Source organism: Aotus nancymaae, unplaced genomic scaffold (genome assembly GCF_030222135.1).
Source record: "Aotus nancymaae isolate 86718 unplaced genomic scaffold, 86718_ANA_hifiasm-v0.15.2.pri h1tg000049l, whole genome shotgun sequence".
Lineage (NCBI taxonomy): Eukaryota > Metazoa > Chordata > Mammalia > Primates > Aotidae > Aotus > Aotus nancymaae.
Window position 1 is genome coordinate 3,208,724 of NW_026988463.1, and position 27,719 is coordinate 3,236,442.

The 27,719-nt window shown below is 48.7% G+C and overlaps 1 protein-coding gene and 1 pseudogene across 4 annotated transcripts; one reads left to right on the top strand and one right to left on the bottom strand.

The window, feature by feature from the left end:
* Positions 1–24,552, bottom strand: MEFV (MEFV innate immunity regulator, pyrin). Of its 4 annotated transcripts, none has more exons than XM_064362374.1 (12): positions 24,435–24,552; positions 23,821–24,023; positions 17,136–17,475; positions 14,338–15,000; positions 9,518–9,867; positions 9,001–9,096; positions 6,761–6,991; positions 6,282–6,304; positions 4,481–4,596; positions 4,262–4,294; positions 3,876–3,908; positions 1–3,710 (listed from the first exon to the last, which is right to left on the bottom strand). In XM_064362374.1, the coding sequence occupies exons 3-12, from the start codon at positions 17,410–17,412 to the stop codon at positions 3,157–3,159; spliced, it is 2,376 nt and encodes a 791-aa protein (XP_064218444.1). In that variant the 5' UTR covers positions 17,413–17,475; positions 23,821–24,023; positions 24,435–24,552; the 3' UTR covers positions 1–3,156. The 4 variants fall into 4 exon arrangements, with proteins under 4 accessions (XP_064218444.1, XP_012297126.1, XP_012297125.1 ...); XM_012441703.3 differs by having other exon boundaries at positions 17,136–17,470; positions 24,415–24,552; XM_012441702.3 differs by having other exon boundaries at positions 24,415–24,552.
* On the top strand, positions 17,411–27,520 carry LOC105709691 (uncharacterized; annotated as a pseudogene).
* The last annotated feature ends 199 nt before the right edge of the window (positions 27,521–27,719 follow it).

Here is a 27,719-nt window from a genome sequence, read left to right on the forward strand (position 1 = left end):
TGCTGGTGGGAATGTGCTATGGTCCAGCTACTTTGGAAAACAATTTGGCAGTTTCTCAACATAGTTACCATATGAACAAGCAGTTCAACTTCAAGGTATAAACTCAAAAGCAATGAAAATGTGTGTTCACACGAAAACGTGTTCACAGTAGCCTAAAAGTGGAAACAACCCAATGTCCCCCAACTGATGAGTGGATGAACAAAAAGTAACATATACATGTAATCACATAATGCATTATTATTCAGTGATAAAGCATAAAGCATTGACACATGCTGCAACGTGAATGGACCATGAAAACATACTAAGCTAAAGAACTCAGTCAAAAAACCACATATTGTATGATCCCACTTAACATCATATGTCCAGAACAGGCAAAATCATAGAGACAGAAAGTAGCTTAGTGGTTTACATGGGCTGGGGAGTGAGGGAGAATCGGGAGCAACTGCTAATACATATGATAAAATGTTCTGGAATTAGATAGTGCTGATATATACACACAATGCATATACTAACAAACACTGAATTTTTCACTTTAAAAGGGTGAATTTTATAGTATGGATTTAGATCTCCATGAAAATAACCACTAGGCAGAAACATTTCATTTGACAGATTCAAAAAGATCTAAAACAGTTATGTTTTTGTTTTCTTTTCTTTTTTTTTTTTTTGAGACACGGTCTCGCTCTGTTCCCAAAGCTGGGGTGCAGTAGCACAATCTCGGCTCACTGCAGCCTCCGCCTCCAAGACTCAAGCGATTCTCCCATCTCAGCCTCGTGAGTAGCTGGGACTACAGGTGCTCACCACCATGCTTGGCTATTTTTTGTATTTTTTTGCTAGAGACAGGGTTTCGCCATGTTGCCCAGTCTGGTCTTGAACTTCTGGACACAAGCAATCTGCCCACCTCCAACTCCCAAAGTGTTGAGATTACAGGCATGAGCCACTGCGCCCAGACTAAAACATATATGAAGAAGTACAGCAAACAATGAAGTTCAATATCTAGATTCCAAATAGCAAGTATTCAAAGGAGCTGTACAATTTCCACAGAATGAAGCAAAAAGCAGAAATTCTCATGGAAAAATTCACAGCCTCATTAACATGTAATGAAATAAAACAGAAGTAAGGCATCATTACATCCCTATTAAATCAGCAAAAACCTTTAAATGACAGTCATTGCCTTGGGCATGAAATATTTTTAATATCTTTGCAAAGGATGACATGGCAAACCATAGCAAGCATTATCAGATATTTCACATTCAGGAACCATTTTAGGAAAAACACAAGAGAAAAAATATGTATACGGTAAGGTGGTGTAAAGTATACACAAAGATGTTCATGGAAAGCTTATAACAAGGGAAAATTGGGAGTAACACAGGACCCGCCACAGGGAACGGCTAAGCATAGGTCATGTGAACCCTCCTGGCACGTGGGTTACTCTTGTAGAATGAAACTCCTTAACAAAAGCACAGCAAGTTTACCTGCTCTCATCATAGCCATGGAGTATCTGTGAGTCCATTCTAGACTCTAGTGGTGAAGATAGAGGAGTTGGCATAGGAGTTTGAAATTTAATCTTCATTTGTTTTTTCTTCTCACGCCCACCTTTTTTTGGAGATAAGGACTCACTCTGTTGCCCAGGCTGGATTGCATCTCAGCTCACTGTTGCAGCTTTGATCTCCTGGGCTCAAGCCATCCTCCCACCCCCATCCCTAGGCTAATTTTTGCATTTTTTGTAGAGACGGGTTTTCACCACTTTGCTCAGGCTGGTCTCTAACGATCCACCCACCTTTGCCTCCCAAAGTGCTGAGATTACAGGTGTGAGCCACCATGCCCGGCCCCTTTACATCTCTATAAACAAAGAACAAATGGGCGGGATATGTGTAAAGTAGAACCTAATATTCCACAACCCACAGATTTTTCCATACAAACCAAGACAGAATAATCTGACACTTGGAATACATGCCAAATGTTTTTTCCATACAGTAGTCCCATCTGCTTCATGAAATGCATTTGGAAAAGGGAATTCCACAGTAATTGAGTGACAAATGCCAGTGACTAGATTTTCTACATCGTTTATTCATGAGGCCCAGTCAATACTCTTAAGAATCATGGCTGGGCACGGGGGCTCATGGCTGTAACCCCTGCATTTTGGGAGGCCAAGGCGGGCAGATCACCTGAGGTCAGGAGTTTGAGATCATCCTGGCCAAATGATGAAACCCCGTCTCAACTAAAAATAAAAAAAATTAGCCAGGCGTGGTGGTGGGCACCTGTAATCCCAACTATTCAGGAGGCTGAGGCAGAAGAATCGCTTGAACCTGGGACGGGGAGGTTGCAGTGAGCTGAGATTGTGCCACTGAACTGGACAACAGACCAAGATTTCATCTCAAAAACAAACAAACAAACAAAACACACACAAAATAAAGCTGGGTGCTGTGGCTCATGCCTTCAATCCCAGCAATTTGGGAGGCCGAGGTAGGTGGATGACCTGAGGTCAGGCATTCGAGACCAGCCTGTCCAACAAAGTGAAACCACATCTTTACTAAAAATACAAAAAACTGGCCAGCCATGGTGGCAGGAGCCTGTAATCTCAGCTACTTGGGAGGCTGAGGCAGAAAAATCACTTGAACCTAGGAGGTGGAGGTTGCAGTGAGCTGAGATCGCGCCACTGCACTCCAGCCCAGGCAACAGTGTGAGACTCCGTCTCAAAAACAAACAAACAAAAAAGAATTATAGTTCATGAATCCAGGTACACAAATATTTCTATCCCAATCCAGTCTCTCGTGTTTCTCTAGGCACCCCCTGTCCTCAAGACAGAGGCAGCGACAAGGGGACATACCCTTGCCATGGGGTTCTGAGGGAAAATGAGGGCCAAATCTTCTGTTCAAGAGAGTGCCATTCACCAAGGACTGATTGTACAACAACCCTATCCTTCCTCCTCTCAAATCCATGTGCGTCATCAGCACACACCTTCACCTGAATTTACCAATGTGTTCGTACCTAACTTACCTCTGCTATGATCGGGTAAGCTCCTTGGGCAGAGTAACTATTTTGTTATTCATTGCATTTCCTATAGTAGCTGGCACCCAGTAGGTGTTCCATGACTGTTCAGTGTGTGAATGCAAGACAAAAGACTGGCAGCTGGAAGAGAGGTGCGGTGCTGGGCATTCACTCAGGCTGCTGACCACCCACTGGACAGATAGTCAGAGGGCCTGTGTTCTTCCCTCCATCGTGTGTCCCAGGGCTGAAGACAGGTTGAAGCGGCCCAGAGAAAGAGCAACTGGAGAATGTATAGATGTGGGATCTGGCTGTCACATTGTAAAAGGAAATGCTTCCAACTCTGTAGTCCACAAAGATGCCCACACGCTTGGGAGGTTCCTTTATTACCAGGCGGGTCGGGGGAACACTGGATGCCTGGTACTCATTTTCCTTCATCATTATCACCACCCAGTAGCCTTTATCTGGCGACAGAGTTATGTTCCCTTTCTTGCTTATGGATGCCTTGCAGGCTCCCAGGACCCACCCTGTCTTGTCTCCGACCTCCACCTCCCAGTAATGGCGGCCGGAGATGAAGCTTGGAGAGCCCAGAGCAAGGATGCAGCTGTCAAATCTTTCCGGTCCATCAGGCAGCCTCTCCCACTTGTTTCCAAGTCTTACACTCTTCAGATCATCAGAGAAGATGAGGTTAGGGTAAGCAGTTTCTGCATCCAGAATCATATTAACTGCAAAGAAAATTTGAACACCTAACTAGAGGTCCATGGGCAACATCCCCACAGGGTTCTCCCCACCTGCAGGAAACAGGGACAGGGCAGTTCTTCTGGAACATGGTGGGGGAGAGCACAGGGATCTAGCAGGCCACGGCCACTTGCCTTGATTTGGGCACTTACCAGCATGTGCCTGAGCGCCAATCAGCTCTGGAACTATGGAGAAAAATGAGACAGGGAAAAAGTCCTGAGCATTCCCATTCAGAGGGGCTAAATTACACTATCCTGATGACAAGGAAAGACAAGGAACCCCTTGCTTAGGACCCTGTATGCTATGTTGGGTATAATCCCGTTCTTCCCAGGAACCCAGGTGGCATTGGGGACTGTGGTCTAAACAGTCAACTCAGCCAATGAGTCAGGCACGGGGTGGGGGGCCTGCCATGACCTTTCTCCTGCCTTGGCTCCAGGTGGGTATTTTTTTGTCTTCTAAAGAGTGCCCCTGAAGTCAGTAGCACAAGGGAACATTGCAACAACCCCAGGCCAGCACACACCGCCACTGCTGGACTCACCATTGAACATTTCCATTTCCAAACGCAGGGTTTCTAAAATGTGAGAAAGGGAGAAAAGAGAAGCTCGAGTTAGGTCCCTTGGCCAGGGGGAGACTGGGGAGAGACTGAAAGCAGGTCAGCAAGACCAGGGGAGAAGGAGGGAAATGAGGGGCTCTGTGCTACGTGGATCTTAGGGAGGAAGTGAGCATGCGCCTCCAATATTCTCCCAAGCCCATCTACCTGAGAAGTACTTTGCACTCTTCTCCACAAACTCTGACTTCTGGTGGAGCAGGTGGATCTTTTCTTTTATCTCTTGAGGAGTGGTCCACCGTTGAGGGACAGGCACCTTCTTGGCCCTAGAGACAAAAGACTGTTGACCAGAGAGGGCTAGAGAGAGACGGTGGCCCAAGTACCTGTGAGTTGGGAATGAGACACATTCTCCACAGGACACACCCAGCCTAGCCTGAGCTACACAAAGAAAAGTCTTCCCTGGATTCAGAGATCTAAATGCTGGTCCTCAACTTTGGCCACAGATTGGCATGTACTGGGGTGCTTTAAAAACATGGATATCGCCGGGCGTGGTGGTTCACGCCTGTAATCCAAGCACTTTGGAGGCCAAGGCGGGCGGATCTTCTGAGGTCGGGGGTTCAAGACCAGCCTGATCAACATGGTGAAACTCCATCTTAAAAAAATAATAATAATAATAATAAATAAAAATAAAATTTAAAACATGGATATCAAAACCACAAGGAGTTTTCAGAATGGACTTAAAATGACATTGATATTATCTAACAGAATTATCTATGGCAAACTGATTATACTTCCCTAGTCTTTTTCTATTGAAATAAAAATGATAATTAAGGGGAAAAAAAAATAACAAAATGCCACTTCACATCCATTAGGATGGCTATCATAAAAACAGCAGCAACAGGAGAAAATAGGCCAGGTGCAGTGGCTCAAGCCTGTAATCCTAGCACTTCGGGAGGCGAAGGCAGCTGGATCACTTGAGCCCAGGAGTTCAAAACCAGCCTAGGCAACATAGGGAAACCCTATCTCTATTAAAAATACAAAAAATTAGCCAGGAGTGGTAGCACTTGCCTGTAGTCCCAGCTACTCAGGAGGCTAAGGTGGGAGAAGCACCTAAGCCCAGGAAGTTGAGTTTGCAGTGAGCTGTGTCTGTGCTGCTGCTCTCCAGCTTGGGTAATGGGAGTGAGACCTTGTTTCAGGAAAAAAAAAATGGCTGGGCGAGGTGACTTAGGCCTGTAATCCCAGTACTTTGAGAGGCCAAGGCAGGTGGATCACTTGAGATCAGGAGTTCGAGACCAAAATGGAGAAACCCCGACTCTACTAAAAATACAAAAAAATTGCTGGTCATGGTGGTGGGCACCTATTATCTCAGCTACTCAGGAGGGTGAGGCAGGAGAATTGCTTGAACCCGAGAGGCGGAGGTTGCAGTGAGCCGAGATTGAGCCACTGCACACCAGCCTGGGCGACAGTGCGAGACTCTTGTCTCAAAAAAAAAAAAAAAGAAATTCTGATCCATGTTACAACATAGATGAAGCCTGAAGACATCATGCTAAGTGAAGAAGCCAGACACAAAAGGACGTTGGGATTTTGTAAAGCTCCCAGTGATTTTAAGGCTTAGCCTCTTCTTGTCCCTTTCCTCCCCTTCCTGCTGGGTTTACCCCAGCTCCACTCTAAATGAGCTCCCCAAGGCCACCAGCAGGCCTGCGGGGGCAGTTTTCAGAAGGTGAATTGCTTGGGACACAGTCCACTCAGACCGTTTCTTAGGGAGCCTCCATCCCATTTCAACAAGATAGGCTGAATTCACCCTTCCCAGTCTGCAGCCCCACACCTGGTCAGCCTCCCTGCTGACCAGATCCCCTTCGCCCTATGCAAATCCAGAGAGGCTTGGGAAGCTGCAGAAAAAGGGAGGCGTCTGGAGTCGCAGACTGCATTCTAAGACTGTCCGTTCTAGGACTGTCTCCACCAAATATTTCCTGCAAGACACCCCAGGGTACACCATGGGACCTCTCTGTACCTGTGCAAGATGTCTCCGATGTCCTAGAAGAGAGAAGAAGGAAACTGTTTGTTACCAGGCTCCTAGGGGCTGTGCGGATTCCTGGCCTCTACTTCTGGGCTCCCAGATTTGTAGCTGCCCCCTGCACTTATACTGGGGCTCCCTGCCCTGGGGTATCAGTGAGTGGAGCACCTCTCTTCAATTCTAATTCTAACCACAGGAATTCAGGCATCCCAGGTAGCGAGGCCTGCAAGGGAACGGCCTTCAAACCCTGCTAATCCCTTCTGGGCAATGGCAGGGATCCCCTGGATGCTGGGCCATCCTGGGCTCCTGTGAGACCTCATCAAAGGGGACTGGGCACGAGAAGCATTGTGGGTCACCAAGATCAGGCCTTAGGGGACTCATCCACAGGCTCCAGCAGAGCTGATGGCAGAACTGGGAGCCTGAGGCATCCTGATGGGCACAGGGAGCCCGAGAAAGCTGGGCCCAGGCACACCCACCTGCAGAAGCTCCCATTCCGACTGGCACTGCTTGGCCTCCAGCTCCCCAATTAGCGTGTCAAGCAGGGCGATGTCTCGGGATACACAGGTGTCGTATGCCTTCCTGAACTGCCCAACCATCTGGCCCAGGTCCTCCAGTGAGGTCACAAAGAGATGCTCTTGCTGCTCCAGAAAGTGGTACAGCTGCTCCAGCTTCCTCTGTACCCGCTGCTTCAGCATTTCAGTTTGTTTCTGGGGCACAGAGGACAGGGAGGTACGGGGGTCTGTGCTGTGGGTGGACATGTATGTCCGGGAACCCCCAGAAGCCCACCTCCTGAAGGTGGCTAACAGGTGGGCTTCTCTTCTGCCTCTTGGAGGCCTAGATTCCAGAACAGGAGGCAATATTGGCTGCAACCTTCCAGAACAGACTGAGCATGGCTTGGGCTAGCTCTGGGAAAATGTCCTTAAGCCTGGTGCTATGGCTTATCTGTGTCCCTTCCGAAATTTATATGTTGAAGCCCTAGCCCCCAGTCCTCAGAATGTGATCTTCTTTGGAGATAGAGTTCTTGCAGATGTAATTAGTTAAGATGTGGTCCCACTGGAGTTGAGTGGGTCCCTAATCCTATATAAACATTGTCTTATAAAATGGGGAAATTTTGGCTGGGTCCAGTGGCTCATGTCAGTAATCCCAGCACTTTGGGAGGCCAAGGCAGACAGATCACTTGAAGTCAGCAGTTCGAGACCAGCCTGGCCAACATGGGGAACTCCGTCTCTACTAAAAAGACAAAATTCAGCTAGGCATGATGGCACATGCCTGTAGTCCCAGCAACTCGGGAGACTAAGGCAGGAGAATCACTTGAACTGGGGAGGCGAAGGTTTGCAGTGAGCCAAGATCCCACCACTGCACTCCAGCCTGGACGACAGAGTGAGACTCCATCTCAAACGAACAAATGAACAGAAAACAAAACAAAACAAAACAAAAAAAACCAGGCTGGACCCAGTGGTTCACACCTGTAATCCTAGCACTTTGGGAGGCCGAGGCAGGTGGATGACCTGAGGTCAGGAGTTTGAGACCAGCCTGGCCAACATGGTGAAACGCTGTCTCTATTGAAAATACAGCCGGGCGCGGTGGCTCACACCTGTAATCCCAGCACTTTGGCAGGCCGAAGCGGGTGGATCACGAGGTCAAGAGATCAAGACCATCCTGGTCAACATGGAAACCCCGTCTCTACTAAAAATACAAAAAAAAAATTAGCTGGGCATGGTGGCGCGTGCCTGTAATCCCAGCTACTCAGGAGGCTGAGGCAGGAGAATTGCCTGGACCCAGGAGGCGGAGGTTGCGGTGAGCCGAGATCGCGCCATTGCACTCCAGCCTGGGTAACAAAAGCGAAACTCCATCTCAAAAAAAAAAGAAAGAAAATACAAAAATTAGCTAGGTACAGTGGCAAACACCTATAATCCCAGCTGCTTGGCAGGCTGAGGCAGGAGAATTGTTTGAACCTGAAAGGTGGAGGTTGCAGCAAGCCTAGATTATAACGCTGTACTCCAGCCTGAGCGACAGAGCGAGACTTTGTCTTGGAAAAACACACACAAACACACAACACACACATACGCACAAACAGACAAACAGACACTCAGGAGAATTTAAACTTAAAAGTGTTATTGGCTGGGCACGATGGCTCATGCCTGTAATCCCAGCACTTTGCAAGGCCAAGGAGGGTGGATTACCTGACGTCAGGAGTTTGAGAGCAGCCTGGCCAATATGGCAAAACCCTGTCTCTACTAAAAATACAAAAATTAACCAGGCGTGGTGGTATGCGCCTGTAATCCCAGCCACTCAAGAGGCTAAGGCAGGAGATTTGCTTAAACCCGGGAGGCAGAGGTGGCAGTGAGCCAAGATTGTGCCACTGCATTCCAGCCTGGCGAAAGAGCGAGACTCCATCTCCACAACAAAAGTGTTCTCCTCCCCTTTCCTCAATCCCATCTTTCTGTGACAGTCACCCTTGTAGGTTGCTTTATACCATCTTGTGGTCAGTATGAGAAAGCGTGTCAGGATCCTCAGAGGTGACCCCTGCCTGCTGGGGATGGTCTCCCTCTACAGGGATGAGCTCACTCTTGGCTGCTGGTTACCCCTCTGCCCCCTGAGAGCAGGTGGCCATCCCTGCTGCCCTGTGAGCCAAAGCAGAATCTTGGGGACCCCTGCTCACTCCTCCCACCCTCCTCCCAGGGAAGGATGGGCCACTGGCTCCCTCTGGCCTTACCAGAAAGCTCACTGCCGTCTCATTCCCATAGGATTGCTCCTCCTCCCCAGACTTTCTCAGCTTCTTCAGATACTTCAGCTGCTCCTGAATTTGCTCCTGGAAAAACAGCACTTTTGAAAAGCTTGAATTTGGCTCCTGCCATCTTTAGCTGGTGCCAATTCTGGAGGGGAACATCTCCTTCTGGTAGCAAGGCTGAGGGTGCTGCTGCCAGTGGCATGGGGAGGGGTACTCAGGAAAGAGGAGGAATGGCTGCATTGCCAAGGGCAGCAGAGCTGAGAGGCACTTCCTGTGAGTCTCTGGATTCAGCCATACCTGAAGCAAGTACCCGCTGGACCTCTGAGCAACATAAACCTGTAACTCCCCTCTTTGCTGGCCTGGTTTATATTGTGTTCTTGTCATTTCCAGCTCAAGAGTTCTGGCTAATATACCAACATCACAGAGTTTTTGGAACAATGAAGCAAGGCCCGATATGTCTGTGTGCCAGGTAGAGAAGGGCCCATAGGCAAGGAATGCCTACCTTGTGCTCCAGGGCGGCCTCCTCAATGGGGCACATTCGGTGGCCTCGGTGCTCCTGACTCATGCTGCAGATGAGGCAGATGGGCTCACCGTGATCCTTGCAGAAGAGCAGCTGGACCTGCTTCAAGTGGCGCTTACACTGTGGCAGGGGCTGGGGGCTTAGGCTTCCTGTGCTCTTCCTTTCATGCGAGGCCTGGCACCGGGGACAGCCAGGTGAGCGGCTGCCTGAGGCCTCGGGGTGTCCAGAAGCTGCCTTGGGGCAGCTGCAGGAATCATGCAGGCAGGTACCACCAACTGGGCCTCCTTCCTGGGCGTGGCAATGGGGACTCTCAGTCTTGTCTGGTGGCCTTCCTGGGGACATGCAGTGGAAAAATCCCCTGAATAGCAAACCCAAGTTGTTTACACAGAGTTATCACCAAGGACACCAGAGAGAGCCTTTGCCTGGCATGTGCAAGTGCTCAGTTAGACTCTGCCCACTCCCTAGCTTGTCCTCCCCTGACTTCCATCCAGTGGGGCGGTAAACAGTCCACTGGGACTGAGAGCTATGAGCTGGGCCTCAGACATACCTTAGACTTGGAATTCTTGAGCATTTATCCTAAAGAAAGACCCATGGCCTTGTGCTATTCCTCCTGCACAGACATGGATCTAGCAGGTGATACAAAGGAAAGAGACATTCCCACCAATGTTTCTTTGCCACTTTAACCCATCCCTGGCTGCCCATAACATGAGTAGGGGCTTCCAGGGGATGGTGACTTGTGTGCCTCACTCCTAGATGGAGCCCAGCGCCTAGCAGAGTACCTGACATATGGTAAGTATTTGGAAAATGAGTATTGAATGAAGGAATAAATGAACCACTGCTCACATCTGAGTTCCATAAGCATTAAATGAAAGCAAAGAAGGGGCTGGGTGGTTCATGCTTATAATCCCAGTAATTTGAAAGGCCAAGGTGGGAGGATCGCTTAAGCTCAGGAGTTTGAGACCAGCCTGGGCAACATGGTCAGACACCATCTCTACAAAAAATTTAAAAATTAGCCAGGTGTGGTGGTGCACACCTCTAATCTCAGCTACTTGGAAGACTGAGACAGGAGGGTTGTTTGAGCCCAGGAGGTTGAGGCTGCAGTGAACTAGGATTACACCACTGCACTCCAGCCTGGGTAACAGAGTGAGATGCTGTCTTAAAAGAAAAAGCGGTGGCTCAAGCCTGTAATCCCAGCACTTTGGGAGGCCGAGGCGGGTGGATCACGAGGTCAAGAGATCGAGACTATCCTGGTCAACATGGTGAAACCCCGTCTCTACTAAAAATACAAAAAATTAGCTGGGCATGGTGGCGTGTGCCTGTAATCCCAGCTACTCAGGAGGCTGAGGCAGGAGAATTGCTTGAACCCAGGAGGCGGAGGTTGCGGTGAGCCGAGATCACGCCATTGCACTTCAGCCTGGGTAACAAGAGTGAAACTCCATCTCAAAAAAAAAAAAAAAAGAAAAGAAAAAAGAAAAAGCAAAGAAAGGGACATTATAGGGCTAAAGAGTGGAACTCATCATGAAGACGTAACAGTTATGAAGAGCTCTACCCCAAGACTCTAATTGCAACTTCATAAGCAGACATACCAGGAGATATGAGAAGAAACAGAAACATAATCCTTCAGCCCCTCCTACCTCCTCACCTCACAGTGTCCCAGAAATTCACAGCACATCTGTAAACGAGACTGCTAGTAGCCCCCAGAAATGATTCTTCCCTCGTGATAGAATTCATTGTCCACACAGCTGCTTCCCCGCCTCCCAAGACTGGTTAAAATTACTCCCTTCTCACAGTAATCTCACAGCAATGTGTCATCATGGGGTTGAGACTACCATTTGCCTTTCTCTGGGCAGGGAGGAAAGCCTATTGGTTAAAGTCTTAAGTATCTATCTTTTACTGCTGAGATAGTCATTAAAATTATGTTTGGTTATGAATAATAGAAATGCCCAAATAACAGTAGCCTCAACAGGATAGAAGTTTGTGCCTCTCTCACATAAACGATACACAGGTGGTCCCAGGCAGATCTGTGGGGCAGGACCTTGGGCTCCAGCTGTTGATCTGCTCCACCAAATTTGTCCTCAAGCTCGTGCTCTCAGAAGGTGATGTCCTCATGCCAGGCAGCAAGATGGAGGAACAGAGGGGAATAGTATCCCTTAGGGAAGGCTCTAGAAGTTTCTAGAAGCTGCTTGTGACACCTCCATTTGCATCCCTTTGGATATATTATGGTCAAATAGCCACACCTAACTGCAAAGGAGGCTGAGAAATGCTGGGGTAGTGGCCCACGCCTGTAATCATAGCCCTTTGGGAGGCCAAGGCAGGTGGATCGCTTGAGCCCAGGAGTTCAAGCTCAGCCTGGGCAACATAGTAAGTCCCTATATCTACATTAAAAAAATAATAATAATAACCAGGTGTGGCGGTGAGCACCTACAGTCCCAGCTACTTGGAAGGCTGAGGTGGGAGGATCACTTGAACCTAGGAGGTCGAGGCTGCAGTAAGCTGTGATCACCCACTGCACTCCAGCATGGGAGACAGAGTGAGATTCTGTCTAAAAAAAAAGAGGAAAGTGTGTTCCTGAATGCTGCCCCCACCATGAGCATGGAATTGTCACCTGAACAACCCCAGTCCCCTCTAAACTGGTAGGATTTGTCTTTAAAAGTTTTTCTTGCCGGGCGCGGTGGCTCACGCCTGTAATCCCAGCACTTTGGGAGGCCGAGGCGGGTGGATCACGAGGTCAAGAGATCAAGACCATCCTGGTCAACATGGTGAAACCCCGTCTCCACTAAAAACACAAAAAATTAGTTGGGCATGGTGGCGCGTGCCTGTAATCCCAGCTACTCAGGAGGCTGAGGCAGGAGAATTGCCTGAACCCAGGAGGCAGAGGTTGCGGTGAGCCGAGATCGCGCCATTGCACTCCAGCCTGGGTAACAAGAGTGAAACTCCGGCTCAAAAAAAAAAAAAAAAAAAGTTTTTCTTTAGTCTCTTTACCTATAGAGACAGTTGCTTAAAAAAAAAAACAAAAAACAGATGACAGCCAGGCGTGGTGGCTCACGTCTGTAATCCTAGCACTTTGGGAGGCCAAGATGGATGAATTGCTTGAGCTCAGGAGTTTGAGACCAGCCTGGGCAACATAGTGAAATCCGGTCTCTACTAAAATAAAAAAAAAATCAGCCAGGCATGGTGGCAGGTGCCTGTAATCCCAGCTATGCGGGAGGCTGAGGCACAAGAATTGCTTGAACTCCGGAGGCAAAGGTTGCAGTGAGCCAAGGTGCCACTGCACTCCAGCCTGGGAAACTGTCTCAAAAACAAACAAACAAAAAAGATGACCTGGAGCCTCTTGATCCCTTGCCAAAAACCAGAGGAAGTTAAGATCCGAGCAAAACCAGTACAAATCAGAACAAGTGACCTCCAGTTACCTTTAGATCATTAACACATCATTATAAAGCCAAAAGCTCCTCCCCTAAAAGACGATCACCAGGGTTTTGTGTCCAGGCAAAGTAGGAAGAACCACTGGGGACAGTGCCTGCGAGTATGGAATCCTGCCCTGGGCCTGCTTACCTACCTCCCTTCCTCTCTTTGGACTATCTAAAATCCCCCTGCCTCCCATCCCTGGTGAGCAGGCGCCGGCAGAGGTGAGCTCCCCTTCTCCATTCTTTGGCCACTGAATAAAACCTGACTGCCTTTACTGGACGTTCTTTCTTTTTTCCAATTTTTTTTTCCTTTTTTTTTTTTTTTCTTTTTGAGATGGAGTTTCGCTCTTGTTGCCCAGGCTGGAGTGAAATGGTGAGATCTGAGCTCACAGCAACCTCCACCTCCTGGGCTCAAGGGATTCTCCTGCCCCAGCCTCCTAAGTAGCTGGGATTGCAGCCATGACCACCGCGCCCAGCCTCCAAAATATTTAGAGACAAGATCTTGCTGTGTTGCCCAGGCTGGAATGCAGTGGCACGATCTCAGTTCACTGCAGTCTGGAACTCCCCGGTTCAAGCAATTCTCCTGCCTCAGCTTCTTGAGTACCTAGAATTACAGGTGCATGCCACCACATCCAGCTATTTTTTTTTTTTTTTAAGTTTTGTAGAGATGGAGTCTGGCTACGTTTCTCAGGCTGGAGTGCAGTGGCACCATCTCAGCTAAGCACAGCCTGGAACTCTCCCTGCTCAAGCGATCCTGAGTAGCTGGGACTAAAGGCAAGGGCCATCATTGCTTTTTTCTTTTTTTTCTTTTTGTAGAGATGAGTCTCACTGTGTTGCCTAGCCTACTATGGAACTCCCTCCTGGGGTCAAGAGATCCTCCTGCCCTGGCCTCTTAAAGCTCTGGGATTACAGGCGTGAGTTACCGCGCCCTGCCCAACCTTTGGGTTATTTATTTATTTATTTTTATTTTTCATGGAGTTTCACTCTTGTTGCCCAAGCTGCCTCTGCCTCCCATGTAGCTAAGATAACAGGTGCGCGCCACCACGCATCGCTTTTTTTTTTTTTTTTTTTTTTAAGTAGAAACAAGATTTTACCATGTTAGCCAGGCTGGTCTGCAACTCCTGACCTCAGGTGATCCATCTGTCTTGGCCTCCCAAATCGCTGGGATTACAGGTGTGAGCCACCGCACTGGGCCAGTTTTTATTTTTTTAATTTTATTTATAGAGATGGGGGGGTCTCACTATGTTCACCAGAGTGGTCTTAAACTTCTGGCCTCTAGCGATCCTCCCGCCCAGGCCTCCCACAGCGCTGGGATTACAGGCATGAGCTATTGCGCCTGGACAGTTGTTCTTTCTCTGAGGCCCATATAAATTAAAGTAGGGAAGGAACACAATTTACCGGTGACCGAACGTTCTGGATTCCCAGAGCCTTCCCCCAGGTCGGCAGGCGCTCCTCCATCCGGAGTGGACCCTGCCTGGGAAGCAGCTGCCAAGTCTGGATTCACAGCTCTCGTTTCCTCCAGAGTCAGGAGAATTTCTGGATTTGGGGGCGCCTTCTCCCCTGTAGAAACGGTGAACTCAAGGCTTTTAGGCCGCTTCTTTCCCGAGGGCAGGTACACTTCGAAGGGCCTGCACTCCTTCCGCCCCGGCGTGCCACTCGCCAGCCCCTGCAGCCTCCCCGCGGAGCTGGCGTTCCTGCGCAGCTGGACCTGGGCTTGGACCCCCTCGCGCGCCCTGCTGGGGCTTCTCCCGCTGGTCAGGGCAGGGCTCCGGGTCCGGGTCCGAGTCCGAGGCTTGCCCTGCGTGTCCAGGCCCTCGGAGGCGATCTCTCTGTGTTTGTCCAGGGCCTTCCTCAGCAGCCCCCTCCCTGCCTCGGGCTGGGGGCACCGTGGGTTGGCGGCCCCGTCCCCGCACTGCCTAGGGCAGCTCCTCTCCTTCCCCTCTGGGAGGTCCTCTAGAGTCTTCAGGCTCCTGAGCTCAGGCTTCAGGCTCCTAGAGTCTTCAGCGCCCAGGGAGCTGAACGCTGCAGAACCGTCTGTGCCGCTTTCTTGTGTGGAATACTCTGAAAGGACAACCGGATGCAAAGTCACGAAGCTGTCTCCCAGGTTTAGGGCCCAGGATTCAGGGAAGAGGGATGACAGAGAATCCCCTGGGATATTAAAGTTTAGAAATTGAGGAATAAGGGCCGGGCATGATGGCTTGCGCCTGTAATCCCAGCGCTTTAGGAGGCCGAGGCCTGCAGATTACAAGGTCAGGAGATCGAGACCATCCTGGCCAATATGGTGAAACCCCGTCTCTACTAAAATACAAAAAATTAGCCGGGTGTGGTGGCTCGCGCCTGTAGTCCCAGCTACTCGGGAGGCTGAGGCAGAAGAATCATTTGAATCTGCGAGGCGGAGGTTGCAGTGAGCCGAGATCTTGCCACTGCACTCCAGCTGGGAGACAGAACAAGATTCCGTAACAAAAAAGAAAAAAAGAAAGAAATTGAGGAATAAAATAGGCTGGGCCTTGGTGACTCACACCTGTAAAACCGGCACCTTGGGAGGCTGAGGTGGGAGGATCACCTGAGGTCAGGGATTCAAGATCAACAGGGTGAAACCCTGTCTCTACTGAAAATACAAAAAATTGGCTGAGTGTGGTGGTGCATGCCTATAATCCCAGCTTCTCTGGAGGCCAAGGTTGGAGGATCATTTGAGGTCAGAAGTTCAAAACCAGCCTGGCCAAAAATGGCAAAACCCTATTTCTACTAAAAATACGAAACAGCAGACGCAGGTGCACACCTGTAGTCCCAGCTACTCAGGAGGCTGAGGCAGGAGAATCTCTTGAGCCCAGGAGGTGAAGGTTGCAGTGAACTGAGATAGCACCACTGCACTCCTGCCTGGGCGACAGAGCAAGACTCCGTCTCAAAAACAAAAGTTGAGAACTTTGTAGTCAATGGCAGTCAATTACCGTTTATTAAGAACATGCTCCATGTAGTTATATATTTCTCTCTCACTTCCTTTATTTTTTGAGACAGGGTCTCCCTCTGTTGCCGTGTTGTGATCACTGCAACCTCTGCCTCCCAGGCTCAAGAGATCCTCCCACCTCAGCCTGTTTTCTGTTTTCTCAATAGCTGAGAATACAAGTGCATGCCACCACTCCTAGCTAATTTTTTTTGTATTTTTGGTAGAGACAGGGTTTCACCATGTCGCCCAGGCTGGTCTCGAACTCCTGAGCTCAAGCAATCCACACACCTTAACCTCCCAAAGTGCTAAGATTACAAGTGTGAGCCACCGCACCTGGCCTAATATTTCTCAAATGGTACTTTTCAAACGTTTTAAGGAGGAGGATTTGTTTCAAATAAGATCTTACACAGATCAGCAAAACCCAGATTATACGTTTTAAAAATAAAAATAGGTCGGGAGTGGTGCCTCATGCCTATAATCCCAGCACTTTAGGAGGCCAAGGCAGGAGGATCACTTGAGGTCAGGAGTTCGAGACCAGCCTGGCCAACATGGTGAACAGCAGTGAGAAGATTATATACTAACCTTGTTCATATGATTGGGTAGTAATCTCTTTTTGCTAAGTTAGAGATATTCATCTGCTATGACTATTAATCATAAATGGAGTGAAGAAGCCTCAAAGAACAGGTGCTCCAGCTCCTGCCTTTCCTGATCCTGACCTGCTTTTTAAAAAGCGCACTAGAGGCCGGGCGTGGTGGCTCACGTCTGTAATCCCAGAACTTTGGGAGGCCGAGGCGGGCAGATCATGAGGTTAGGAGTTTGAGACCAGCCTGACCAACATGTGAAACCGTGTCTCTACTGAAAATACAAAAATTAGCTGGGTGTGGTGATGCACACCTCTAATCCCAGCTACTCAGGAAGCTGAGGCAGGAGAATAGCTTGAACTCAGGAGGCAGAGGTTGTGGTGAGCCAAGATCGTGCACCCGTGCCACTGTACTCCAGACTGAACAACAGAGGAAGACTCTATCTCAAAAAAAAAACAAAACCCATTAGGAGCCTTAAGGAAGTTTACTAACCCAGTTCCAAAGATCAGAGTGAAGGAAAGGACGTTCCTGAACTGAAGTCACCTGGGTGTTGGTAGACCTGGAACTCCCAACCCCCAAGTCAGAGTGAGCTGCTCTGAGCTCCTGGTCCCCTCTCTCACAAAGCAGCCAGCTGTCAGTGCTGGGTGAGGAGGAGGCCGTGACCCGCTTACCCTGAACAGCTGCCCTGTGGAGCTCTTGGGCCAGCAGGCGCTGGTTCATGGCCCGCAGGACCTGCAGAGTCAGCCGCACAGCGTACTCCTCCCCATAGTAGGTGATTAGCAGAGTGGCCATCTTCACTGGCCTGGCTGTCTGGATCTGGCCCCGGGGAATCCGGGAGTGCTCTTTTTCCACACTAGTGTTCTGCAGCTTGAACTTGAACTTCTCAAAGTCATAAGGCACCAGCTCCTCCAGGGTGGACAGCAGATGGTCACTAGGCGTCTTTGCCATGGCGCTGAACTGGAAAGGCTGGAACCAGCTGTCTGGCTTCTGGCAGGAGAATAAGCCTCTGTCCTTAGTGAGCAAGAAAAGGCAGCTTGTGAAATAACGGAAAAGGCACCGGAAATGCTCTGTGTCTTGGTGGGAAATGAGACTAAGGGTAAGGGTGTGTCCATGCCGGCTGTGTTCTCTTCTCACAGGTTCAGAGGATTTTCCAGCTGGGAGGGCTCAATGCCTTGCCAGACATGTGTGCCCACATCCTCTTGGCCCCTGGACCTCACCTCCACACTAGACCACAGACAGGTGGGCAAGTCTGCAAGGGAAGGTCTGGGACTAGGTTCCAGACACCCGCTCCAATCTCCCTTCCTGCCAGGATCTGGGGCTGGCAAAGCAGGTGAGTGGGAACAGAGAGGACCATGCTGAGGGCCAGCCCCGCTGGTCAACTGTTCTCCTAGAGACTCGGGGTTTCATGGACCCTCCAGAGCCAATGGCACAGGACAGGGGGAAGAGGTGGGCAGTGCATACAGCCCCCTGAGCTTTGCCTTTCCTGGCCCAAGAAGGCAAGTGAAGCCAGAAGGGCACTGCCAAGGATGTAACTCTCGCCACATCATCACCCCTGTTGATCCAGTTCCAGCTGTCTGGTTCTTCCAGCAACATGAAGGGCTTTAAAAGCAATGCCTGGACCACCAGCCTGACTCATCTGTTCCCAGAGCGGACTCGGTCCTCGCTCCCTGGAGCCAGAATGCTCTTCCGTGCACATTCATTGAACATTCTAGACACTGTGTCAGGATGCTGGAGCTACAGGAGTAAAAAGGCACAGGTGTCCTTCAGCTCACAGTCTGGTGCAGGGCCCCAGAGGTGGCTCTGAAGCTAACAGAAGTTACATGTGGGGGTCGGGCACGGTGGCTCATGCCTGTAATCCCAGCACTTTGGGAGGTCGAGGCGGGTGGATGACCTGAGGTTGGGAGTTCAAGACCAGCCTGGCCAACATGGTGAAACCCCATCTCTACTAAAAATACAAAAATTAGCCAGGTGTGGTGGTGTGGGCCTGTAATCAGGAGGCTGAGGCAGGAGAATTGCTTGAACCTGGGAGGTGGAATGAGCTGAGATTGCAGTACCATTACACACCAGCCTGGGTGACAGAGCAAGACTCTGTCTCAAAATAAATAAATAAGTTACATGTGGGGTGAACTGACTCCTCAGTTACCTACTTCTGATCTTTGCATACCTTTTTTTTTCTTTTTTGAGACAGGGTCTTGCTTAGTCACTCAGGCTGGAGTGCAGTGGTGGGATCTCAGCTCACTGCAACTTCTGCCTCCTGGGCTCGAGTGACCCTCCCACCTCTGCCTCCAGAGTAGCTTGAACTATAAGTGCATGCCACCATGTCTGGCTAATTTTTGTATTTTTTATAGAGACAGGATCTCACTATGCTGCACAGGCTGGTCGTGAACTCCTGAGCTCAAGCGATCCACTCACTTTGGCCTCCCAAAGTGCTGGGATTACAGGCATGAGCCATCAGGCCAGCCAGAAGTTTTGTTAGTAATGCATTTTATCCTGTGCACCAGCCACCACTTGCTTTATAAACACTACCTCCTAGAATCTCTGCAATATTCTACAGGGCTGGGTTTGTCATTCATCCCCCTGTGCAACCAAGAATCCGTAACCTAATGACGCTCAGAGCCAGGATCCAAACATCCATCAGTTCACAACATCATCCCCATGTGACAATAATTTATGATTTTACTATCCATGACTACCCATGGATGTCTCATTTCCAGCTCGCCATTGAGGTCCAGGATAGGTCACTTCCACAGGTCAGTCACAACATTCTGATACCTAGCTAAACAAACAGCTCTGAGTGTGAGCACCTCTGTGTGTGCCCAGCCTGGGATTCAAGGCTTTGATGAGCTCTGGTTGGTTGAATTTAATTTATTTCCAGCCGGTCTAACAGTTTTCTATTTCAGAGTATTTGGTGCTTTTGCTTTGTTTTCTTTTCTTTCTTTCCTTTTTTTTTAAAGACAGAGTTTTGCTCTTGCCCAGACTGGAGTACAAGGGTGCAATCTCAGCTCACTGCAACGTCTGCCTCCCTTCAAGCATTTCTCCTGCCTCAGCCTCCCAAGTAGCTGGGATTAGAGGCATGCACCACCACACCTGATTAATTTTGTATTTTTAGTAGAGAAGGGTTTCTCCATGTTGGTCAGGTTGGTCTTGAACACTCTCCACCTCAGGTGATGCACCTGCCTCGGCCTCCCAAAGTGCTTGGATTACAGGCGTGAGCCGCTGCTTTCGGCCTGCTTTGTTTTCATAGCTGATAACAAACATGCAGTTCACTAGATCCTTCTGATCTATAACCCCCAAACCCAACATCTTCCCTAAAGAGTAGGTGAATTGGGCCAGGTATGGTGGCCCACACCCGTAATCCCAGCCCTTGGGAGGCTGAGGCGGAAGGATTACTTAAGCCCAGGAATTCGAGATTAGCCTGGGCAATGTAAGGAGACCCTACCTCTACAAAAAATAAATGAGCTGGGTGTGGTGGCACACACTGGTGGTCCCTGCTGCTCAGGAGGCTGAGGCGGGAAGATTGCTTGGGCCTAGGTTGAGGCTGCAATGAGTTGTGATTGCACCACTGCACTCCAGCCTGGGTGACAGAGCAAAACACCCAGTCTCAAAAAAGGGAAAAAAAAAGGGAGTGAACTGAAATGCACATTGATGGTACAGACAGCAGATTTTTGGAATTTTTAGGCTGGGCCAGAAGAAGGGTGTTGACTGGGGTATCACTGGGACCAGCACTTGTCCCTGACTCTGGATAGTGGAAAACCAGCCCCTCCCAGGCAGTCTCCCAGATAGAGAAAGGATGAGACTCTGTAGTGACTCTATGGGTGCTGTGTGATCCCATCTTGACTGGTCAGAAAACTTCTCAGAGCTGAGACCAAAACCCCATGACAGAATTGGGCAGGGAACGGGACTTTCCAGTTTAAATCAGGACATTTTGCAATCGCGGTGACACTTTTTGCAACAGAAGCAGTTCTGAGGCACGACTTCTAGAAGGCAATGTTTTGATGCCACTTGGGAGTTTCTAGGGCAAGAAAGGCTCACAAAGCTTGTTTGTGGGGGGGATCCAGTAATTTATTATGGTGAAAATACAATTATTGCCCTTGTAATGTCATTTAAGTGTTTAATAATCAAAGTGGAATGGTCATGGGCTCTCTTTTGTGCCCTTGCCATTGGATGTGTGACTTTATTTGGAGGTGACATGGTAAATACAAGCCCAGCAAAGTTGCTGCAATGGCTCTACTCTCTGCTGTTATTCCTGGGTAACGTGAAGCTCAGACACCATGACCTTCACTCCATTCCTGGTCACCAGGGCTTTCACTTTCTATGGCATTTACTTCTACACATTTTGGGATTTAAAAAAAATGAAGATTGTGCTACTTTCGTAATAAGCAAAAAAAGATAGCTTTAAAATGTATTTCAGGCCGGCCACGGTGGCTCATGCCTGTAATCCTAGCATTTGGAGAGGCTGAGGTGGGTGGATCACTTGAGGTCAGGAGTTTGAGATCAGCCTGGCCAACATGGCAAAATCTCGTCTCTAATAAAAATACAAAAATTAGCCAGGTGAGGTGTCATGCACCTGTAATCCCAGCTACTCCAGAGGCTGAGGCAGGAGAATTGCTTGAACCTAGGAGGCGGAGGTTACAGTGAGCCGAGATTGCACCACTGCACTCCAGCCTGGGTAACAGAGCAAGATTCCGAAAAGAAAAGTCTTTCATAATGAGCTTAACTTCTAAAGGAGTATCAGTTCTATGCTCTTAAACCATCACGATGAAGGAGGTGTATAATACTGATGTATAATAGGTCTGTTGCTGACATAATGGACAGAGTTGTTTGGAAGGTTGTGGAAGATTTCCCATGTTGATTTGGAGTGGAGAATAATGAATCCCACTGTGACACAAACTCCTCCACACTATCGGTATATTTAATTTTAAGGGAGAGATCTGAGCCTTTGAGAGGTTAATCATTCAAATTTCAAGTGAATTTTCAGGCACCGAACTATATTCTAAGACACTTTGCTTAGAATCACTCCACAGCCCTCTCTGGGGTGAGCAAGCTGGTAAGAAAGGCCCCTTGGTCATCCATGGCTTGTCTGTCAGCTGGCCCCTGATTGCAGTGATGGCTGTCACTTCAGTGCTGAGATGTTTTATACAGCACAGTCCTTGATAAATAAAAAAGTCAGAAACCTAAATTTTTTTAAAAGGTCAAGTGTAAACGCTGCTGTGCCATAGGGGCTCCATCAAAAATCAAACCATACTTTCATACACTAAAATGCCTACGTCAAAATGGCCAAAAAAAAAATTGTTGCCTTGCTGGGTGTGGTGGCTCATGCCTGTAATCCCAGCACTTTGGGAGGCCGAGGCAGGCAGATCACCTGAGGTCAGGAGTTCGAGACCAGCCTGACCAAAATGGAGAAACCCCACCTCAAGTAAAAATACAAAATTAGCCGAGTGTTGTGGCACATGCCTGTAATCCCAGCTACTCGAGAGGCTGAGGCAAGAGATTTGCTTGAACCTAGGAGGTTGCGGTGAGCCGATATGGCGCCATTGCTCTCCAACCTGGGCAACAAGAGTGAAACTCTATCTCAAGAAAAAAAAGAAAGGAAAAAAGAAAATGGTGGCCTTGAACCATCGCAGATGGCTACAGGCAGGGTGCTGGACATGGGCCCGGCCCACAGTCTGAAGGGTAGGCAGGTGGTTTACCATGGCTAAAGCCAAGAGAGACAAGCCAGAGATTTGTGTTTTGAAAACACAAGTCAAGCTTCGAAAGTCTGTAATGTCCTAGACCACAGGCCCAGCATTTTACACACATGCTCTCATTTGAGGCTCACTTAGGCTTGTGAGGAAAATACTATTTTTTTGATAGATGAGGAAACTTAGGTTTAGAGGTAGGTGACCAACACATTTTGCCTGGGACCAAAACACAATTTGCCCAGTTTTAGCACTGAAAGCCTAGTTCTGGAAACGACATCAGTCCTGGGAAATTGAGACAGTTGTACACCCTGTTTAGATGGGTTAATTGATATGTTAAACACATAGCTAGGAAGAGACACCGCAAAGCCATTCATTTACTCATAGAGCACCTGCTGTATGCCAGGTGCTATTCTAGGTACTATGGATACAGAAGTGAACACAACAAAATTTCTTGCAGAGCTCACATTCTTTTTTTTTTTTTTCCTGATAAAAATGCCCTTCAGAAGAGCCCACATTCTTTTTTTTTTTTTTTTTTTTAGATGGAAATGTCACTCTGCTGCCCAGTGCTGCAATCACGCCACTGCAATCTCCACCTTCAGGGTTCAAGTGATTTTCCTGCCTCAGCCTCCTGAGTAGCTGGGATTACAGGCGCCCACGACCACCACGCCTGCCTAATTTTTGTATTTTTAGTAGAGACGGGGTTTCACCATGTTGGTCTTGTACTCCTGGCCTCGAATGATCTGCCTGCTTTGGCCTACCAAAGTGCTGGGTTTACAGGCATGAACCACCAAGTTTGGCCCACTCAGAAGGGCTCCCCCCTGCTTTTTTTTTTTAATAGAAGTCTCGCTCTGTTGTCCAGGCTGGAGTGCAGTGGCACTGTCTCGGCTTACCACAACCTCCGCCTTTCAGGCTCAAGCGATTCTTCTGCCTCAGCCTCCTGAGTAGCTGGGATTACAGGCACCCACCCCCATGACTGGCTAGTTTTTGTATTTTTATTAGAGATAGGGTTTCACCATGTTGGCCAGGCTCTCAAACTCCTGACCTCAGGTGATCCACCTGTCTCAGCCTCCCAAAGTGCTGGGATTACAGGTGTGGTTCACTGCACCTGGCCTGAGCCTACATTCTTATAGGAAAGTGTGAACTGATATAAACAAATACATAATATATCTGTAAGTGATAAGGAAGTTGGAGGAAAAAATAGCAGAATAATAGGGTTAGTGAGGGCAGGGAATTTGTTTCATATTTTATTTCTATTTTTTTTTTAGACAGTCTCACTCTGTTGCCCAAGCGGAGTGCAGTGGCATGATCTCGGCTCACTGCAATCTCCACCTCCCAGGTTCAAGCGATACTCCTGCCTCAGCCTCCCAAGTAGCTGGGATTACAGGTGCACAGCACCACACCTGGATAATTTTTATATTTTTAGTAGAGACGGGGTTTCACCATGTTTGTTGGTCAGGCTGGTCTCAAACTCCTGACCTCGTGATCTGCCCGCCTCGGCCTCCCAAAGTGTTGGGATTACAGGCCTGAGCCACCGTGCCCGGCCCTTCGTTTTCTCACCAACCACGAAGCAGCACTGACACTGCCCCCTTGGAGGTTCCGTTTGTTGAATCCTGCCCTCTAAGGTGCCGCCCACTTCCTCTGCCCGCCCCGTGCTTATGCCATTCCCACTCATCACCTTGTTTTGCAACTGTTTACGAGTCTGGAAGCTCCACGAAATGGTGGGAAATACGAGACTCAAATATTTGTGGCCGTGTGACGTGGGCAAGTTAGTCGATTTTTCTCAGCTTCCGTTTCCTACCAAATGGGTTGTTCCGGCAATTCGGGGAGGTAACCGTGTCGGGCACCGCGGGAGGAACCGCCACTTGCGTCCTCGGACATCTGCAGAGCCATGGCACGACTGTCAGGGGCGCGTCTGTGGGGAGAAGGGGGTGCCGCCCCCGCACAGCCGTTCCCTCCAGGACCCCTCCCGCCGACGCCCCGCTAACCCCACGCCAGAGCAGAGGGCGGCCACTCCGGGGGGTCTCTGGCCCGGCAGCCCCTCTCTGGCCCGGCATCCCGAGGAGAAGGGGCCTGGGGAAGGAGACATGCGGGAAGAGCGACCGAGGATAAAGAGGAAGTGTCCGCAGGGCGCCAGGACGCGCTGGGGTCAAGCGAGACACGACCTGCGCCTAATTCCGCCGGGGTCCCGGGCTGACTGAGGGAGGGAGGGGCCCCATGGCGGCTTCTGCAGAGGGACTCATAGAAGGCTCGACCGACACGCCAGACTGACCCCCGACGCCCAGCCCTCACGCATGCACTTGCGCGGACCGCTCCCAGAAACACATCTTCCAGAGTACCCCGGGAGCACGCGAGCCAGTTGGAGAGCGGATGCACTGGGACCCATATCTCCCAGAGGTCTCCGAGTCGCGGCGCCGTTGGTCTGATTGGCAGCCGTGACAGCCTATAGCTGCTTTTCGCCGGAGTTGCCGCGAGCCCAGTATCGGGAAAGAGTTGATGCAGTCTCTGGTATCCCGGACGCGGCGTCGCGAAGTGGAGTCGCCGTGTTTCCTGGCGTCTGGCGGCCCACGGGAATGGGACGTCCCGGGGCTGTGCTGACCCCAAAAGCCTTCCACCCTTTGTTAGCCTGTCGCTCTTCTTCATTCATGTTTACGGCAAATACTTTCCGAGTACCTACTGTGTCCCACTTACTGTGCCACGTGCGAGTGTGCACGTGTCAGGCAAGACTCCTGTTCCAAGAAGGCCGAGAACAGATAAACGGTAGTTACCAGTTATGACAAAAGCTGTGAAAGGAACAGATATTTCAGCCCAACAGCAGCATTACCGTTTTCTCAATCAGCAGAGGCAGGCTAGAGCAAGGATTCTCAAACTCTCTGCCCCCTCAGAACCCTAGAGTAGTTTCTGAAACTTCTGGTTTTTCCTTTTAAAAAATCTACTAACATAATATGAGCCAGAGAGGTAATGGTTTGGCTCAGAGAAAGCACATGCATCTGGTTTCTTATTTCAGGAGCTTCATAGGCATAGCCCTCTTCCTTCCTCCCCACCTCCCCCAACTAATGCCAGACCAGCCACTACTTTTTAACTGTTTTACATATTGAACCGTCAAGAAGAATTTCCTTTGATCCAAGTGTATTGCAGCCCACAAAAAATCTTGGAAAACCAGCTAGATGGTCTGTTTTTCTAGGTCCTACATTCTGTTGAAGTTCTACCCGTCAAGACTCTTGTCTTCAGGTAAACATAAGGAGGCTGTATTCACCTTCATGGTAGTCTCAGGGGCACTTTCGTACACATATCATGGTGATAATCCTAGAACACTTCCCCACCTGCGACACTTGTCAGCTAGTCAGAAACTGTAAATCCCTTAAATGTCTGTAAACCAGGGCACTGGCTGAATAAGTTTTGGCAAATCCATTCCATGGACTACATTGCATCCACTGAAAACAGCGCAGTGAATTTCTGTGTGCTAATGTGCAAAGATGGTCTATGTATTATTCAATGGAAAAAGCACGTTTGCAGTACAGTGCAGATAGTATGATCCCATGTTTGTAAATAACAAAAAAAAATTGTAAAAATTTATCTGGAGGGAAACTGAAGAAATGAATACGGCTGGCTGGGCGTGGTGGCTCCGCCTGTAATCCAAGCACTTTGGAGGCCAAGGCGGGCCGATCACCTGAGGTCGGGAGTTCAAGACCAGCCTGATCAACATGGTGAAACCCCGTCTTAAAAAGAAAAGAAAAGAAAAGAAAAGAAATAAATATGGCTACCTCTAGAGAGTAGAATTGGGGGTAAGAGTTGGCCTCAAGCAATTCTCTGCCTCAGCCTCCCAAGAAACTGGGATTACAGGTGCCTGCCATCACACCCGGCTAATTTTTTTGTATTTTTAGTAGAGTTGGGGTTTCACCATGTTGGTCTTGAACTCCTGACGTTGTGATCCACCTGCTTGGCCTCCCAAAGTGCTGGGATTACAGGCGTGAGCCACTGTGCCCAACCGTTTTAATTTTTTTCAATGAGCATTTTAAAGTTTTATGACTCACGAAACATAGTCCACAAATATATGCTGTGTGAATAATAAGGCAAAATAAAATATGGCAAGCTAAATTTTAGAGTAGAAATTTCATATTTTGCTCCATCACTTTTATAACAGAAAAATTTACAAATTTATTGCCTGGGACTTTGTTTCACTGGGGTGCATAAGATTAGGCAAATGATTTTTAAAAGCAGACTCTCCTCATAGAGAAAAAATATTAGAAGTTTCCAAAGTAGAATGAGTTTAAATTAGCAAGTCAAATAAGGAACCTTGAGCCAGTACTGAATGAAACACATTCCAGACCTATCTCCTAACACACACATACACATACACACACACATACACACTCTGCAGGCATAAAATTTATGCAGACAGACTGTTCTTTAACTAGGGCATAATTGTCTCATGCCTCAATTCTCCTGAAGCTCCAGAGCAGAAACTGAAATTTTAAAAATGCGATTGAGGTAAGCTGAAATGACTAAGAGGTCATTTGCCCAGGAAAGCTTTGGTTCTTTGAAACAAAGACAGTGCCAAGGCACCTATCTCAGCCAACCTCATGTGATATTTCTGTTACTGTCCTGCAGAGGGCATCTTCATGTGTGGAGCCATCCGGAGCTGCAGCTGGAACCACAGTGGACACCCCACCCTCCAAGGACAATCCTCAGCAGAAACTAGCAGTTGGAAACAATTCTTAATGCTGCAGGAAGTGGTTAGGATAAAGTGACTGTGTGAGTCAGAACTAAAAGTGGAGTTCAAAAACCACAGAAAACATTTCCAAGGCTGTCTGTGAAGGGGGATGTCAAAATACCAAAAATTACAGTTTTGGAACTGCAGTGGATGACTTAATTGATGCAGTTTATATGTGCCAAATATTGTGTGTGCTTTACATTGCCACATATGAGCGTTTCATAGCAGGGTATGACACTGGCAAGTGATATACCTACTCTTTCTGTACCTGTTTCTATCAACTGTGAAATGGGGGTTCTAGAGTTGTGAAGATTAAAGGAGCTAATACACATAAAGCACCAAGAACAGTGCTGGATACTAGCTAATAGGTGTTTCTACCTAGTCTTCACTATGCTCATGTGAAGTGGATGTATTTATTTATTTATTTAGAGACAGGGTCTCTATCACCCAGACGGGAGCGCAGTGTTGAGTCATGACTTAGCTCGTTACAGCTTTGACCTCCCCAGCTCAAGTAACCATCCCACCTCAGCCTCCTGAGGAGCTGGGACTACAGGAATGTACCACCATGTGTAGCTGTAGTCCCAGCTACTCGGGAAGCTGAGGTGGGAAGACTGCCCCTCAAATAAGACTCTAGATACCGGTGCCTTTCTCTGAAATTTTTGAAACAAAATGCCTAATTAAAAAAAATTTATCTTTGGTAGGGATGGGGTCTCACTATGTTTCAGGCTAATCTCAGACTCTTGGGCTCAAGCCATCCTTCCTCCTTGGCCTCCCAAAGTGTTGGGATTATGGGCATGAGCTACTGCACTTGGCCATCATGGGTGTTGATATATTCAATTTAACACAGAAAACAGGCAGTTGTA

What these genes read in the sequence shown, in the direction of transcription:
- MEFV (XM_064362374.1), bottom strand. Translation starts at nt 17,412, where the DNA reads ATGGCAAAGACGCCTAGTGACCATCTGCTGTCCACCCTGGAGGAGCTG. An exon ending in CGGAATGGGAGCTTCTGCAG is followed by an intron (nt 6,305 to 6,760) that starts GTGGGTGTGCCT and finishes TCTCTCTTCTAG; the next exon opens with GACATCGGAGACATCTTGCA. An exon ending in GGAAATGGAAATGTTCAATG is followed by an intron (nt 3,909 to 4,261) that starts GTGAGTCCAGCA and finishes TTTTCTCCATAG; the next exon opens with TTCCAGAGCTGATTGGCGCT.